This window comes from Buteo buteo, chromosome 9, assembly GCF_964188355.1.
Source record: "Buteo buteo chromosome 9, bButBut1.hap1.1, whole genome shotgun sequence".
Classification (NCBI taxonomy): domain Eukaryota; kingdom Metazoa; phylum Chordata; class Aves; order Accipitriformes; family Accipitridae; genus Buteo; species Buteo buteo.
Window position 1 is genome coordinate 38,744,274 of NC_134179.1, and position 16,369 is coordinate 38,760,642.

General features: G+C 37.2%; 1 protein-coding gene across 3 annotated transcripts in view; it reads right to left on the reverse strand.

Annotated features, from left to right (window-relative positions):
- The window catches only part of PDE10A (phosphodiesterase 10A), a 191,439-nt gene that overhangs the window by 19,576 nt on the left and 155,494 nt on the right, over positions 1 to 16,369 (reverse strand). For all 3 annotated transcript variants that reach the window (XM_075036108.1, XM_075036109.1, XM_075036110.1), the window contains exons 12-18: positions 15,677 to 15,769; positions 14,896 to 15,082; positions 13,303 to 13,445; positions 11,195 to 11,278; positions 8,155 to 8,305; positions 4,979 to 5,134; positions 1,578 to 1,750 (exon numbers count right to left, since the gene is read on the reverse strand). In XM_075036108.1, coding sequence (XP_074892209.1) covers positions 1,578 to 1,750; positions 4,979 to 5,134; positions 8,155 to 8,305; positions 11,195 to 11,278; positions 13,303 to 13,445; positions 14,896 to 15,082; positions 15,677 to 15,769 — 987 coding nt within the window. The remainder of the gene's footprint in view (positions 1 to 1,577; positions 1,751 to 4,978; positions 5,135 to 8,154; positions 8,306 to 11,194; positions 11,279 to 13,302; positions 13,446 to 14,895; positions 15,083 to 15,676; positions 15,770 to 16,369) is intronic.

Sequence of the window (16,369 nt, forward strand, 5' to 3'; positions counted from 1 at the left end):
AAACTAATTCTGAGTCTATGTCAAGGTACTCTGTCATTGCTTTGTTGGAATGAATTCTGACCCTGACAGAACAAGAATCCTACACACTTAACTCTGTTCTATACACTGACAAACCTGTTCACAAAATAACTGAACAGCGTCAGTAGGATTATAATCATTATTAGAATAAGGCACACACACAAAAAGCTTATTTAAACACTTTTCTAGCACTCGTCTACTACCCAAACCTATGGTTTATGAATCAAAGTTTTATAAAGAAAACTGGCAAATTAATGAATGATTTCACATGTCTTCCACCCAACGGAGAACTTAAGATGACACTTAAGGACACCTGCATCTTTGTTAATAATGCCTATTCCACGGGAAAAGCACACAACTGGCTAACTTGCATGCCAATGTCATGGCAGTCATTAAAACTGTACCAACAGACAAATATACCAGGGAAAATAAACAAATACACAATATAATCAATAGATACATGGCAAAGCACAATTCCCCTGAGTTAAGCAAGAGGATTCAGCAGCCATGTAAGGGCCAAATTTAGCATTCCGTTGTACGTACAGGTAACAACTAGAAGTCTCAGATACTTTAGCCACATTACAAACTGATGTCCTACCATCAGGCACGTGGCTTTGCACTGAAAATGCTCTGAGGGCAGGTGAGATTAAAAAAATCAGCATAATAGAATATTCAATCACACACTAAATAGTAGTGATCCTTTTAAATTTTATAAATCCTAAATTCAAGATTTCTGGTAAATGTCATTCTGAGACTATCAGGAACTACTATATCTTTGTCTTTTTCAGATGCTGAGGTTTATTCAAGTCTGATAAGCTTCAGTTTCATACTGGGAAATAAGCTTTTAAAAACTGCCCTTCCTACAGTGTTGTAATAATTTATTCAAAACTACTGGCAAAAACCTGTAAAACTCCTCAGAAAGAAGACCCAAGTACCAAAGTTCCTTTTGAAAAGAAATCAGAATCCTGACTCAATATTTTCCCATATTACCTCTCTAGTTTTTCCCTGCATTAGATTAATGACAGGATCCACTTTCCAGTAAAGAAGCCTTGTAGGGCTGCATGAGCACTCTAATGAAGCCTCTTACGAGGCACACCTCTCATCCAGGCTGCACTATGTTTTGCTTATGTGAGCAGAGTCATGTATTTATGAATATAAATGTACATTTTTAAAACTTAGAGCTATCTGAATTCAAAAAGGTTGAGATCTGACCAGAATTCCTTCCAAAAAAGCATGTTGACAGAATAATAAAAATATTGACATAAAAATAAAAGTAATTATTACACTATACCTTTTTCCCCACCGCCTAATTGCCTGTCCACTAACTTTCCTCTGCAGATGATCTGTCACTGAACTGTGCAGTTGACGTCCAAAAGCAGTGACAGGCAAATATAAAACACTGGAAATTACTGTTACATACTTGAAATTTTACACACAGCTGGTCTTGGAAATCTTATATATAAGAAAATTACTGTGTACACAGAAATTTTTTTGCAAAAGTAAGGTTTTTCTTTCTAGGGCTAATGTCATAGTGAACTAATACTGGTTTGCTGCTTTACCTGTGTGCTTGGTTCTTAAGGTTTAATGCTCCAGTCTGATGCAGCTCTTCAAGCTGTTTTCTGTTTCCAAAATACAGGGCAAGGTCTGTGGCGATGATGGCTTTCCGGATGATCTCAAGTACTTGCTCATATTCGCTGGAGCTCAGATTGGAGAAGACATTGTGCCCTTCCAGCTATGAAAAAGTAAAAAACCAATAAAAAGCACAAGCTCTAATTCTGAGATGATTTCAGTCTTTACTTCACCAGACAGGTTACAATGGTTTTACAGCCCAATGACAATTTTTGTTGCAAATTCAAATGTTGACAGCCTGAAATTCCCATTATTATCTTTCCTTTTTTAAATACTGTCATGAAACCTATGACTAAGTCACTGATCTGGTTTTGGACTGCTCCTTCTGAAGCCTAAAGGTATTAATAGAGAAAAATGCTAGCTGCTTCTCCTCTGATTTATAAGCACTACAGACACAGCACTTCCAGACAGTATTAGCTTGGGAACTTGTGATTCAATCCTGATGCAGAGTACTGCATTGCAAAGTTGGTAAACTGTCTGATTCGCTCTGAAGTACAATTTTGATACTGCATAACCCACAATTTGGATAAAGAAATATCCAAGTTAAAGTACTAAAATAATTTTGTTTTCATAGTGTTCCAAATGAAATGTGCCTGGAATTGCTGCATTTACTAATACAATTTTCTCTATAAAGTTAATTACAGTATTTTAATGTATATGAACATTTAGGGGAAAAAGCTGCTTTGTTCAACCATGTGCTGACTGACTTATAAACTAAAGACAATGGTTCCCACTATGGAGGCAACATGCCACTGTCATCCCTTTTCAATATTTCCACTATGTATTATTGTGCATTTAACTGACAATATCTGTGCACTGTGATCACTCATGAAGCTATATCACATTTTGAAAAGTCAACACTATTCGCTGTGTCTAAGATTTGGAAAACAACTTGTCAAAAGTCTTCCTACTTTTGAGAGGAAACAGAGAAAAATAAGAAAGAATAAGCCAGCCATGTCAAGGTGTGCACATTCACAAATAGAAAATATTATTAAAATATATCAAATACAGATATGCTTTGACATTTAATTGGCATTTGGGCTGAAGCTTATAAAAAGTTTCTCTGACTTTTGTCAAGCATTTAAATAATTTGTTAAAAATAAATCCTCCATGGTGCAAATAGGCTTTGTTTCTCTCACCATTTGGAATGTAAACGTCATTTTCCAACATTTTTACTTGGACAAGTAGATTTATTGTGAATAATGACTAGAAAATACGATCCATCTATGTCTCAATGCTCCTTTGACAGACTCCTAAGTCACAGAACATAATGTTTAAAAAAAAAAGTTCAGAACATTTTAACCCATCATGAACATTTTGGGAGCAGGAAATGACTACTACTAGTTTTCATGACTTAGGGTTTTGGGGACACTCTCCTCCCCGACCTTGCTTGCCTAATCCATGAGAACAGGCTATTTGTCCTAATATTTAAATTATTCTAGATTCTATTCTTTAGGGAAGCTGCACTGTCAGAAAGACCACTGTGACAGCTTCTGTTCATACTACTAGAAAAGAACAGATTCCGTTAAGTACTGACAGAAGCAGCCATTTCTGAGCATGTCACTTAGGCTTTTGAGTAGTACATACGAAGGACAGCTCCTAAGATTTTATTGTTTCCCTGTTGAGCTACAGCTAGCGAATGGAATCCTCTGTATTTGGAAGTATGTTGTACACTAGAACTGCAGGTGGATGAGCAAAGCAGCTATAAAGTTTCAAACAGTGAGAAGTACTGCAGGTTACTAACATAAAACTAAAACGCATTGAGATAAACCCTAAAGGGTTGGGTGGGTTGCTTGGCTTTTTTTGGTAACAGTCTAGGAATTCAGTAAGGTTTTTTGATTCAAATGAAAAAAACCAGCAAGTCCAAAAGGCTGCTCGAATCTGCCTTTGCTAATAATCACCAGCCATGGGCACTTGAGTAGCCAGTGTCCGAATCCACTGTGCAGCCCTGCCCACCTAGCTCCCTTTCCTCACTCCGGCTGATGGCCAAAGCGAGGAGGCAGCAGGGAAGCAAAAAGGTTCCCTGCCTTCTTGGCAATTGGGACTTTCACCGACTACAACATTTCTGCAGGAAAAATGCAAAATGGTTTTTGAAGAATGACTGAAGTCTGTTTCACATAACCATAGTGGGACAGAGGAGCGTTAATGACTGAGGAACCTGCTCACTGTGCACAAACTCACATGAAGAATGAATACTAAAAATCTAATGCCATACCACCACTGAAGGATTCAATTACACCCTCCTACATGGAGGAGCATTCAGAGATAAAGCTTCCATTCTCTGATGAAATGTATATGATACCTAAAACCATAATCACAAGATGTGCTTCTGAATACAATACAGAACATGTATTTTTCCTAAAAGGTGATTAGATATTTAAGAAAATAAATATCTTCCCCCTGAAAGACCAGAAAGAAAGAAAAGTTAACAACGAATTAGTGGCGCAGTAGCATAGTAAGGTTGTGCATAGAGCGTGTGCATGGTAAACTAAAACCAGTGAGCACAAATATGTTACGGACTGGCAGTGGTTTCATAGGTGAGAGTTCTCACTCTTCTAATTGAGCATGAAAAAAATTCTCACTGATGAGAAAATATCTGTGTGTCAGTAGCACGCTTGGATTTCCCAAAATGCGTCTGCATGCTTTCTTGTAGCTTTCTATTCATTAAACATACGGACACGTTACCTCGTATTAGGTACTCTCTTTCATAGAATATTACCTTGCTCATTTTTTTTTTAATTTCAGATTGCTGAATAACAAAAAAAGCACACGATAACATAATGAAACAAGTTTAAACTTTTCATGCGTGCAAAATTAACATTTCCTCCTTCATGCCACACATTTACTGTTCATGGAATTTATTACAGCAGGTTTTTAAGCTTCTCATGCAAACTTTTGCCAGTACTTGAGCTTTTATTCAGAATTTCAGGATGACTGAAGACTTTGTTGAAGCACATTATGCTGGAAATATCTAAGTGAGAGACTAATTTTTCATTTTCAAAATTCCTATTCCATGTGGTTATAGGAAAACCCCTTATTGACCCAGAAGCTAAAAGCTCCAAAGGCAGGACATAAGCAAAGACCTTCAAATACACAGTATTTTTTTATAATATCAAGATTTTGGAAAAGCTATGTTTTGCACTATTATTGAATGCTTGGGTTGCTAATTGGGGAACCCGGCTTGCTGTAATAAATCTCCCGCTCTTCTAAATGAGCACTACAATCCAGAAATAAAATTAAGCATGCTTCAGAAATCTACTGGGTCATGATGTGACTCCTATTTCCACCACTGGACTCTACTGCACAGAAGACACAATTTCAATAATCCTACCTGCAGGATGGACACAGTCTGCGAGAAGTGATGCTGTTCCATTGTTGACGTGGAATAGAGAGCAGCTAAGGGGTGATCAAATTTCTGAAGATAGCTGTTGCTGTAACCTCTGTGATCCAGGTCATGACACAGGCATGCAACTAAAAGACCTTTTCGCTACAAAAAAAATTGAGAGAAACATGAAAAGTAAGATGTCTTTCCTGCCCCTAGATGTCACTCTCTTCCCAAAATACTGTAAAAGTTGCGCTATGCTTCAAAAAGCATTTGAAGAATGCCTTCAAAAAGCACATGGAGAAACATCCTTAATATCGTGAGAAACACAAAAGTGAGGACATGCTGAATTAAAATTCTCAGACCAATTGTAATTCAAACCTCTTCTATATTATGAATTTAAAAAAAAAATGTTGCACAATCACATACTATTGGAGGGATTCTGCTTCAGGAAGAAATCTGAGTTTTAAACAGATAGCCTGGTCATCCACTGAATTCTTACCATGTTTATTAAAAAATAAAAAGTGCAGTTATTGAGGGAGAGGAAATACGTAAGATGTATGGTCTCCTGGTCAAGGCAGCTGCGCCAAAGTCCGATGCTAGACCTGCCTCCGTAACACTCCTCGGAGACATTGACCAAGTCTCCTAGGTGAAACTGATTTTTTCATTTAATTAACTCCTAATATCCTGAAGAAATGGAGTCCCTGAAATCTGTCTTTCAACACACAAAATACGTGAACACTAGCAAAAGTGTTTCACACAGCAAGTGTGTTTTGAAAACACATTCATTAATGTTTGTGAAGCAGTCACTGTCAGCATGGAGTATCACGAAAATGTTTTATAGACTTAACAGCTCTGTCTTATACATGGTTCTGATCAGTGTTCAGTAAACAAGGATAAGGCTATAAAATGAAGCAGAAAAAGAATACTGATTAACCACCTACTAAGTGAGCAACATTCAACCTGTATACTGTACTAAGAGGCACATGATTGTGTGGAAAAATAGCAAACAATGATGATAAAGATTTTATCACAAATATACAATGTGCAGAACTCAGGTTGTAGCAACCTGAAATGTATTTCTGATTTTGAGACCTTCGCTTTTATTTTAAATCCTTCACTTTTATTTTTAATGATGTCTTTTCAATATTGCATCTTGTGAAGTGCATTTTTAAAAAGCACATAGTAAAACAGAAGATGCAGCAACACACGTCCACACGGATCCTCAGCAGAAGTGGAACCCTTAGAACATCACACACATCTATACCACTTGAAGTTGTGCAGTAACAGCTGCAGGAAGCTGGTATCCCCTTTTCACTACTATCAGGAAGGGCAAGATGTGTAACCAATAGACTTGAAAAACAGTCTCTGACAGCAAAAGAAAGACGAGTCTCAGAATCCTTTGTGCTACGTTAGATCTAGTGGGTGTAAGATCTTCTGTCCTTCCCCCCGCAAGTTTCATTCTCCTGTTGCATCCTTCACAGCCTGTTTTTTCCAGTCTTACAGTTCTGATCAGTCTGTCCCCTGTACCAGATGGTTCTGTCTACCTTGTCCCACTCTCCATGTCCCAGGAAGTCAGCCTTGTGTCAGTCCTTCAGGATTATACAATGCCTAATCCCAGTGTTCTTGACCTTGTACACATTGTCCCTGCTTGGATCCCAACTCTTTGACCACTGCCAACTGCTGCGTCTATTTGTCTCTAGATCACAGCCCCCTCTGCAGTGTTTCATACTTCTCTTCCCATCTCTAAGTCTATCGAGGTTCATGTCATCATCCCTCACCCAAGACCAGCCCATCCTAGTTCCCCAAACTTGCCTTCAGCGGTTTCCTGTATTCTTGTTGGATTCATCTCCAGTCTCAAGAAAGGAGACTGCTAGAAAGAGCTGGAACATCGACTGGGGTAAGGCATTCAAACGGGTGAAGGCTGCCTGGACTTTGGCAGGGAACAAAGACTGTTTCCATCTCTCTGAACAGCTGCCTCTTGCTCTCTGTCTTTCTTACTCTGTGTCTCCAAAAAGATGGGGCTGACTACTTGGTTAGTACTGAATGTTATCAGAGCTTGAAATATTCCCTGAGGCTGCAATCCACAGATTTTTGTTGTTAAAGGAATACTGATTTTTTCAAACTTGTATAGCTTTGCCAACTTTCAGCATATGCCTGGCAAATGCCACTTTCCTATTTCAGTGTCAATTTTCAAGTCCCTGCTTTACAGCAGAATAAACTAGACCTTTTCAACTGAAAGATCACCAAATTCTATTTTACTCTTATACACTGAACAAAAACTTGAATTCTTGTAGCACATTTCTTTATAAGAGCCAAACAATTTTGGCTGAAATTTCCCCAAATGAATCAGCTTGAGAAAGTCACGGAGCTTGGAAAATTACAGCCCGAATGGCTAGTGTTTGGCGAAGTTATACACTACTGAAAACAGGTTCTCCCAGTCAGAAGTTTCAGGTAGTATTAAGAACAGACAGCACTCCCAGTTGCACCTACCATAATTCAGAAAAAAACCAACTGACAGTTCTTCGTAGTGTATATTAACATTTAACCATTCTAAGCCTTCCATTCTATTGTTATAACTTTACCAGTTAGTGATCTATCCGAAATATTTTTTTCCTGATTTTTTTAAACGCTATGCATTTATCTTCAAAATATGTACACGCATGCTAAGGAAAACTGTTGTACAATAAAAGTTAATCAGTGAACTAGCTCATTTGGACAACTGTTTTCCTTCCATTCTTTCTACTCATCTCCTTTACTCACATATGTCAACCATCTCTGTAACCCTTGTCCTCCTATTCAGGATCACCCAGACCTCACAGGGTTCACGATCCAGGGTGTTTCCCTCCCCTCAGTACAGATCCGATAGTTAGTTAAATTATTAAAATAAAGACTGTGGTTGTAAGTGGGCAGGGAGAACCTCAAAACGTGGACATGGACTTAGAGCAAATCTGCTAGTGCTTCTTCAGTGGGCAGACCTGAAAAACGTGAAGGAAACACTAGGATTAGGAATCTGAATAATTCTCCTTCCTCAAGCTTTCTAATCGCACTCGTTCCTCTGTGGGGACCTTTATATACGCTCTGCCCAAGCTGACAGCAAAATAGAGTTTTGCACAGAAAATGCACTTCTGCGATGGCTGATACCTCTGATAAGGTCTAGTAACTGATACAATCATCTCACCTACCTCTAGATCAGTGAAAAGCCCCTGGTTGTTCTGAAGTATGGCATACATGCAATGTGCAACGGTAACTGCATGCTTCCAGTTGTGGTAGGGCACACGGCGATAATTCTTCTTTACAGACATAGTAAATCGGCACAGCTTTTCAAGTTCAAAGCTAGAAAGAAATTAACTTGGTCAGAGACAAGAAAGAAGAATGGGAAAAATAACCAACAGAGGAGAAAAGATCCTCTTTGATTTACTCTTCTTGCTAGGATTGACTCTCATTGCAGAAGACTCGTTGATTACAAGAGTCATTCAAGTTTTGGCAAGGACAGAGGACCTGGATACACGACAATGCTCTTAGATTAATCTGTAAAGTTCTGGAACATAAGTCAAGCTATCCAGCTCAGGCAACACAATTACATAACCCTCCTCACTCCCAGAAAGTTGAAGTGTGGTTTCTTTAAATCGTTATCTATTCAACCTGTCAAATACTGAAACTCGGCATCTAACGGACAATTTGAAAACATCATTTGTGATCAAACCAGAAAATTAGGGGTTCTAAGCAAATGACACTGAAGAAATAATCCTGTTTAAATTAAAACTTCAGTCAAATGCCAAATGCATAAATTTTTTTGAATAAAAGAAGTTGAGATACTTCATACTGACACCATGAAAAGAAGAAGATTTTACTTTTTCAAGACTTAAAGATTTTTCTTCCAGTTTGGGCAAATGAACAGAAATTCACATTTCACTCTTTCTTCATTTTTGAACAAACAATATTTTGCTAAGTAATTGCTGGTCAACCATGAAGATGCCCCACACTTACAGCATTTAGGGGATTATTTCTTAAAGAATTTTTTTTATATTTTTGCTGTTAAGATAGACAAGCAAAATGAATTTATGATCAAGAGTATTTTCACTAGGGTAATAATAAAAAGCAGTAATAAAGTAATTGTTACATTTGGCTTATGTGCTTATCAAAAACACCTCTGAGAGAGTTCATATTCTATAGTACCACAGCTCTGCATGATCTTTAATAGACCTTTTTCTACCAATGTTCCTTTGAAAGGAAAGCTGAATACATTTTGTTTACAGATGGGAAATTCAAGCACAGATTAGATATCAGGTAAAATTTTCTAAAGTACCTAATCCAAGCTGCCTGGGGTGAAAAGGGAATATTACACTTGAGCCCAGAACTGAACAGAAGATGCCAGAGTCCCAAGTCACTGACATTTTCCCTCATAACAGATCAGTTTTCTTTTATTCTCATTTTTTTCCCTGTTACTGTGGTTTGACTTTTTTTTAAGTTCCATGTTTTGATAATTTCTTAGGTATCTCAGGGAAGCAGTATTGATGTTCTAGTTTTGCACTACATGTGGGCTGAGAAAACAAAGCTGAGTGTCTGTGATCTACATGTGAAAATGTAAATACATCCACTGTATGCAGCCAGTTAGATAGAAAAACATATTTCTATGGTTGTATGCTGAGCAAGGTCATTCTTCTTAGCCTTAGTCTGACATTAGTAAAAATGGAGGCATACTGTCTTTTAAAAAAACTTTAGGCTTTCTTTTTTAATTCTAGAGAGTTAAGTCAGACAGGTCTAGAACAATTGTTAGAACTACTGTTTAAAATAGTACATCATAGTTCAAAATATCACTACAGTCACTTCCATCTACATCCAATATCAACTCAATGGTTACTATGGGATAGAACGGTTGTAGCCAAAGGGAAAATCATTATCAATGATACCTCAACGTAGAATACTATTACTTCCTCCACTGCTGTATTTTGTATACTTGATTGAAGTGGTAAAAGATAATTTCTTCATGAGAGGAAAGAAAATGTAGTAAATATCACAGATTTTTCTACAAAATCCTCCCTGGACAGGACAGTTATACATTACATAGGTGTATATTTAAAGGCACAACCTTACTCCTTGATACTTTAAAAATCACATTTTAGTCTTAGAATAGCTGTACTTGTTTCAGAGGGTTGAGAAGTTTTGTTCTCTCAGAAATTAAACACAAGTCCAGTCCCAACAGCCTCCTTTTCAAATATTTTCCTCACTTTTGTTTCTTTAACTTTATATGTGAAAGCTGAGACTCATTTGAAAAACGTCAAGTAGATATCAATTCTTTCCCATCAAAGTTACACCTTGAAAGAAAGAGACTGGGAGACAGAAAGGGGAAAAAAACAGAACTTAGCTGAAAATCTGAACCCCAGTCCTGCATCCACAGCCATTCAGTCAGGAACAGAAACATGCTAACTACACTGAGTAGTAGAGAACTGTATTAAGGACCGTATTGAAGAAGTCATGAGAAAGACCCTGTATGCTTTGAGGGCATGGAGGTTCATCCAGTTACTAAGATGAAACAGTCCTCAGCAAGTGTTTCCCAAATGTTGCTCCTTTTTGCAGGGAGATACCTCCCCTTTCAATTGCCCATCTGTAGATTTTTTCTATAATTTGGAGCAGCTCCTTTCTTTCAGCAATGGGACATACTTAGCCAAGAGACTACTGATCTGAGTAATGATAATGGACACTGAAAGAAAGGACAATAAATGAAACATTTCATTTGAAAATCATTCACTTCCATAATTAATGCACAATGATGCCAATAACTGATTCATTTAGCAAGATAAGATCTAACCTTGGATTATTTTAACCATATACTATATTAATTTCAGCAGCTATGTATTTGAGAAACCAGTATTCATGGACCTTCTCTCCTTTTTGGCAAGAGTGCCTGTAGTATCTTCACCCTCTTCTGTCTGAAAAGCAATCTCATCTCACAACCAAACAATACTTCTACATATTGGAAGGTCAACCGTTTGGGTGATATCATGAGTTCTTTTACCTGGCTGTTCCCAAATTTTATTAACTGAAGACCAAGAAACTGGGACAAGAAATCCAGCCTGCCTATTACAGCCCTGTACAGACCAGACATAGTAAATAACCCCCAAGGAAAAGAAGACCTTGAATTAGAAAAGAATGATCTCAAAGTTTCCTAATAAATAAACACATAAATAACAGAATTAAAGCAATAAATCAGGTACTTCATACCAGGCTGTCCCACAGGACTGGTGAACCATGTAGACAAAAATGGCAGGCCAGACATCCTCATACGGACTGATATCAAAGTGGTATCTAAGAAGAAAGTTTCAACTTAGTAAGGACAAAAACATCTAAAACCAAGTGAAAATGACTAGGTTAACGTATATCTGACAGCATTCACTTGTTTCTGAATATACACAGAAAACTGACTTTACAGGCTCTATTTTCCAGCAATGTAAGTTAATATATTTCTGCTAAGGCCAACACAACTATGCTCATAGAATCACAGAATCATTTAGGTTGAAAAAGACTCTTAAGATCATCAAGTACAACCCCTAGCCTTTGGTTAGCCTTTGGCTTTGTTTAGTTAATAGAAACATAAATCTTTATTTAAGAATCCATTGCTTAATGTAAAAAAATCTTTCTTCTACAGGGATGATGAGAGCTTTACAGGCATTCCTAAAATATTCCAGACTTGCCTCCTGGGAATTGTAAAGATGGTGTCTCTAATAATGTATTTACTAGCCTTTTTTCAGTAATTTCTGTCATGAATGCGGTGAGACTCACTCTAGTTTTGACAGGAAAAAAATCAGCTTTTACTGGCTAATAGAAATTAAGCCCAAACGTTAAAAATCAAACATTTAATGCTGCATTTTTTTAATGTTTCATTAGCTGATGACTTCTCCTCTCTCCCAATATCAACGTTTAGGCCTAATATTAGGGACCTGTTCAGCAGCACTGTTTGTCCTTCGATTATTAATTAACCCCTTTCCCTGCACCTGCCGTGCTGCAAGTCTTCTATTTACTTTCCACCGACCCCAGCTAAACGCTCGCATGTACGTGGCATACTGAACAGCGCAGCAGGTGCAAGAGAGCTGAAGGTAGCTGAACCGCTTGGAAAATGGTTAAATGTATTCAGATTTCTCGAACTAAAGAATGTTAATATAATTTAGCATGAAACCTGTCATCTTTGCAAGTAGGAGTAATTTTTGCTGAGGAGGTGGGTTATATAATATCATCTAACAAAGCACAAGAAATTGTATTGCAGAGAATAAGCTTCTGTTAGGGTGTAATCCTTCAAGCTGCTAATACCCTGGCGTTCAAGCAAATCACTTCAGCATGTAATGAACTTTAGCTGTAAGCAGCCCCTGTTAAGCATACGCTTGCACGCTTTGCTCGCTCACAGCTACAATGCTCAGCACTTGATGGGAGCGAACGAGCTCTGGAGATCAGGTTTACAAAGACAACTTAGATTTGGTGACTCGATATCAGAGACTTCTGATTTAGGCACCTGGTTACTACAGTAGAGTTTATTGTCCTGGGCCAAAAACAGTGACTAAAAAATCAGATGACTTTGAGTGGGGACTGACTGGTAAAATACAGATAGAGCATCTGAACATCTTCAGCACACAGCAGATCCTCGAGAGCTGAAAGTAACTGAATTATTTCAAAGAAAGCCTAAGAGGCTGGATGGGAAGTCCTCCTCCAAATTTAGGCTGTAACTCTAAACTCTAGCACCTGGGATTCATAACCCTAATTATCTTCAAAAGTCTGGAGATCTGTATCCATTTTCCCCTCCTTCAAGAAACACAAGCAGATGCACAAAACACACACACCAAAAAAAAAAAAAAAGAATCCCAAAACCCAAATAAAAAAACCACACAACTCAGAAAATCCCAGGAATGAACTGAATCTTTTATTCTAAAACAGGTACAAGGGGATGAGAGCATGCATTTGGTCTTAATTACTGATGCTCCAGCTCAGTCTCCTCTCTGGCTCTGAGCTGTTAGTGACTTGGGACTATCAAAGCAAGCTCATCTCTACAATCCTTAGACATAAACTAATGCTTAAAGCAACTACTGTAGCTACCCATGCCTGAGGAATATGCTACCATTCCACGTAGGTATTATTTTACACCTTTGATAGGTAAATTTTGTTCACAGGTCATTAAGTGTAACTAAGTATAAGAAAGCCAGAGATAAACGTCTATGATTTTGGGATAGTTCAACAATAAAAGTGCTTCCTACAAAACCCTCCGCTACGCCTAGGGCAGGGGGGGAATCTTTTTCATGGACTGATACAAGATGCAGCTGTCGCTATATGAGGAAAATACTTACAGTTCAATTTCTTTATAAATATGCGGAGGCAGTGTACAGTGCATGAGGTTTTGCCACTCTTCTGCTGTACAAACACTGTGGTAGGATAGCTTCTCCATCGTTACACGGTAAATACACTCTGAATGGCGAATTCTGTGGTACATCTGAAAAAGGGAAGTCATTCATGAATGTGAAATTTTAATAAAGGAAAAAACATTTCTTTCCTGTATTCAAGCACTTATTCTTAAAATACACATCTGCAAAAACATTAGTGTTTTTGGCTGCTCAACTTCACACATTAGAAAAGTGACAGATAATATGAAATTCATTACTTCAGGAAAACTGGGCCTTCTATCACATCATTCTGCATCTACTCACTTGGGTAAACATCTAAGGCTTGGCTAATTTTTCACTGCATTTTAGCTCTCACAAGAAAAAGAATCAAAGTTCAGGAGTTAGAAAAGGAGCTCAGTCCCTGCCAATACGCTAACAGAATGAAAACTGTTAACAGGGCATGATTCATATTTTGTGCCACTGCATGAATTCAGCTGTTAATTGGTACAAATAACTGCTACCTATACCCAGTAAAAAGTACATGAGATGTTTATCATACTTACATTACTATGCAATAAATGTGAAAAATAAGTACAGTTAATTATTGAGAGGTTCGGACAGCTATTGCAGACATAGCATGGTTTGTAAACAAAGTGAGGACACAACAATTTTACTAGTAAAGATCATCTGGAGCGGCATGCCCTGAATGGTAACATTCACCATCTAAAAAGAGTGAACTCACACACAACTGAGTGATTGCATAGTCCCAAGTTTCATTTATATGCAGGCCTTTCTACGTGCCCTGAGTCAGGTGGAACAAGTTTAAGTAATTGTTAGTAAAATTTGCTGCCCCAGTATACCGACAGCATGATGTTGGTAAAATGGCTTAATGTAAATCATCAGGCTTAAATGGCATTGCATTGTATCTTACCTCCCATGAATATGACACATTTCTTCTGCATTGAATTTTTATTGCAGTTATTGCATTTTTATACTTGTATAGCAATGATCATTAAATTGCTTATGTTTCCTACAGGAATAGTAATTTTTGTGATGATAAAGGGTTTGAAAACAAAAAAGGCTATCCACTCTTATCTAGAAGTATGGATAATTATGAGTATATAGGACAGCATATAAATGTATAAATTGGTATCGTTGAATATTAAGCATATGGAATCAAGAGAATACATAACATCTCCATCCCCCAGTTGAATTTGTAAAACATGTGACCTGAATTTATAAAAGTAAATAAAAATCATACTTTCTAATGGAAAAGAGAAGACAGACAGATATCATTCACATTTGAGAGCATCCCTCACTTTAGCTACACGAAATTGATGTATCCAGAGTACAATTATTTCAGAAAGCATCAAACGAAACTCTATCATCCTCTTAAAATACAATTATTCAGCAAAGGATTCAATGATTCCAGTTTCCTTGTTAATTCAACAAAACAGACTTATGAATCACTTTAATAATCTGGAACATCAAAATCCTTAAGTAGGATTCTAAGTCTTCTCATTATAACAAACAGCTTACAAAACTGTAAATAAAACTTACATTAGCACAGTGTAAGGCTAAAGCACAAAAGACTGCAAACATTTTAAAGTTGTTCTCATCAGTTTTAGAGAAGGCACTTCCACTTATTTTGTTCACCATCTGCACAACACCTATTACGCTTCCTCGGCTTACAATAGGCATGCACAGGATATTTCTGGTTGTGTAGCCTGTGTAGAGGTCTACTTCTCTGGAGAGCCAGAAAAAGGAAAGGAAAAAAAGAAAAAAGTTAATATTGTTAATTAACATATATTCCTTGATTCTCAGAAATGTTGATGTACAATATACTAAGTAGTTTTAAAGTAGATGTAATTAGTACCTGCAAGAAGTTCACCTCCAAAGCTCTCAAATATTTCCATCTACAGTGTCATACTTAGAAAAAACTTTTCAACCCTTTAATCTCCATTTGCAAGATAAAGAATTAATACTTCCTCAAATGTACAGTCAGCTTATTCATAAAATTAAAGAATACATTCAGGTACTTAGGCATGCTATTTGTTAGTGAACTTTTTTTTCTCCTCTGAAACTAATCAGATTGCAGGGAGGCTAATAAAGAAAACCAGCACCAGCCTACCTAACTGGGCAAAGTTCCATAACAGGAAAAATAACTAAATTTTTCTCCATTATACTTATATTTGCTAAAAATACTACTTTTAATTGTATCTTGTTGCCTCCTTATCAGAGGATCACAGCTCCACGAATGCATTCTAATATGAAATTTAAGTAGTAAATTTAAGTAAAAGGTTTGGTGAGCTATCTTCCCCTCCCATGAGTAACATCCTACCTGTTAAAGCGTGGATCTGCATAGGCATCAGGGATGTTAAGGACCTCTCCTGTTCTTGCCACTTGACCAGCTATTCCTTTTTCTATAGAAAATCTGCAGGAAATAAAAATGTGTGTTAGCCACAATATGAACTGTCTGGAAAAACATTTTTCCAGTGGAGTCTGTCTTGGGCACGGTAATGGGTATTTGTTCCCAACCAGCGTAGTTTTGATGCTCTTAGGAGAAAAATCTTACAAGACAACAACTAGTAGTAAATAATAAAAGAAAAAAGCACATGCTAATAGATACTTTCTGAAAACATTTTATATAACTACATAGCTTAACAGAAAAGATGCCATAATATGACCATTTTAATGACAAAAATTCAAAGTCTTCAATAACCCTGGGGGTTATGCCTAATAAACATGACATCTGTACAGAACCTGAGACTTGTGTTTACTTTTACAAGCTATTGATTTTATCATCACTTTTACATATTCATTGTTTCTTTAGACACATCATATGCCATATAGAGCTTGTTTCTTCAGGTGGCAGGAAAAAGACCGGTGGAAATTTCAAAGCTAAATATTATATGCGTTTGCCACTTCAGAATAACCAGCTTGTTTCATCTCATGATGTGCAAACAATGCCATGGTACTAACTGCATCGCTTAACCACCACAAGAAAGTTAAACACAACAAATATATTCTGGGG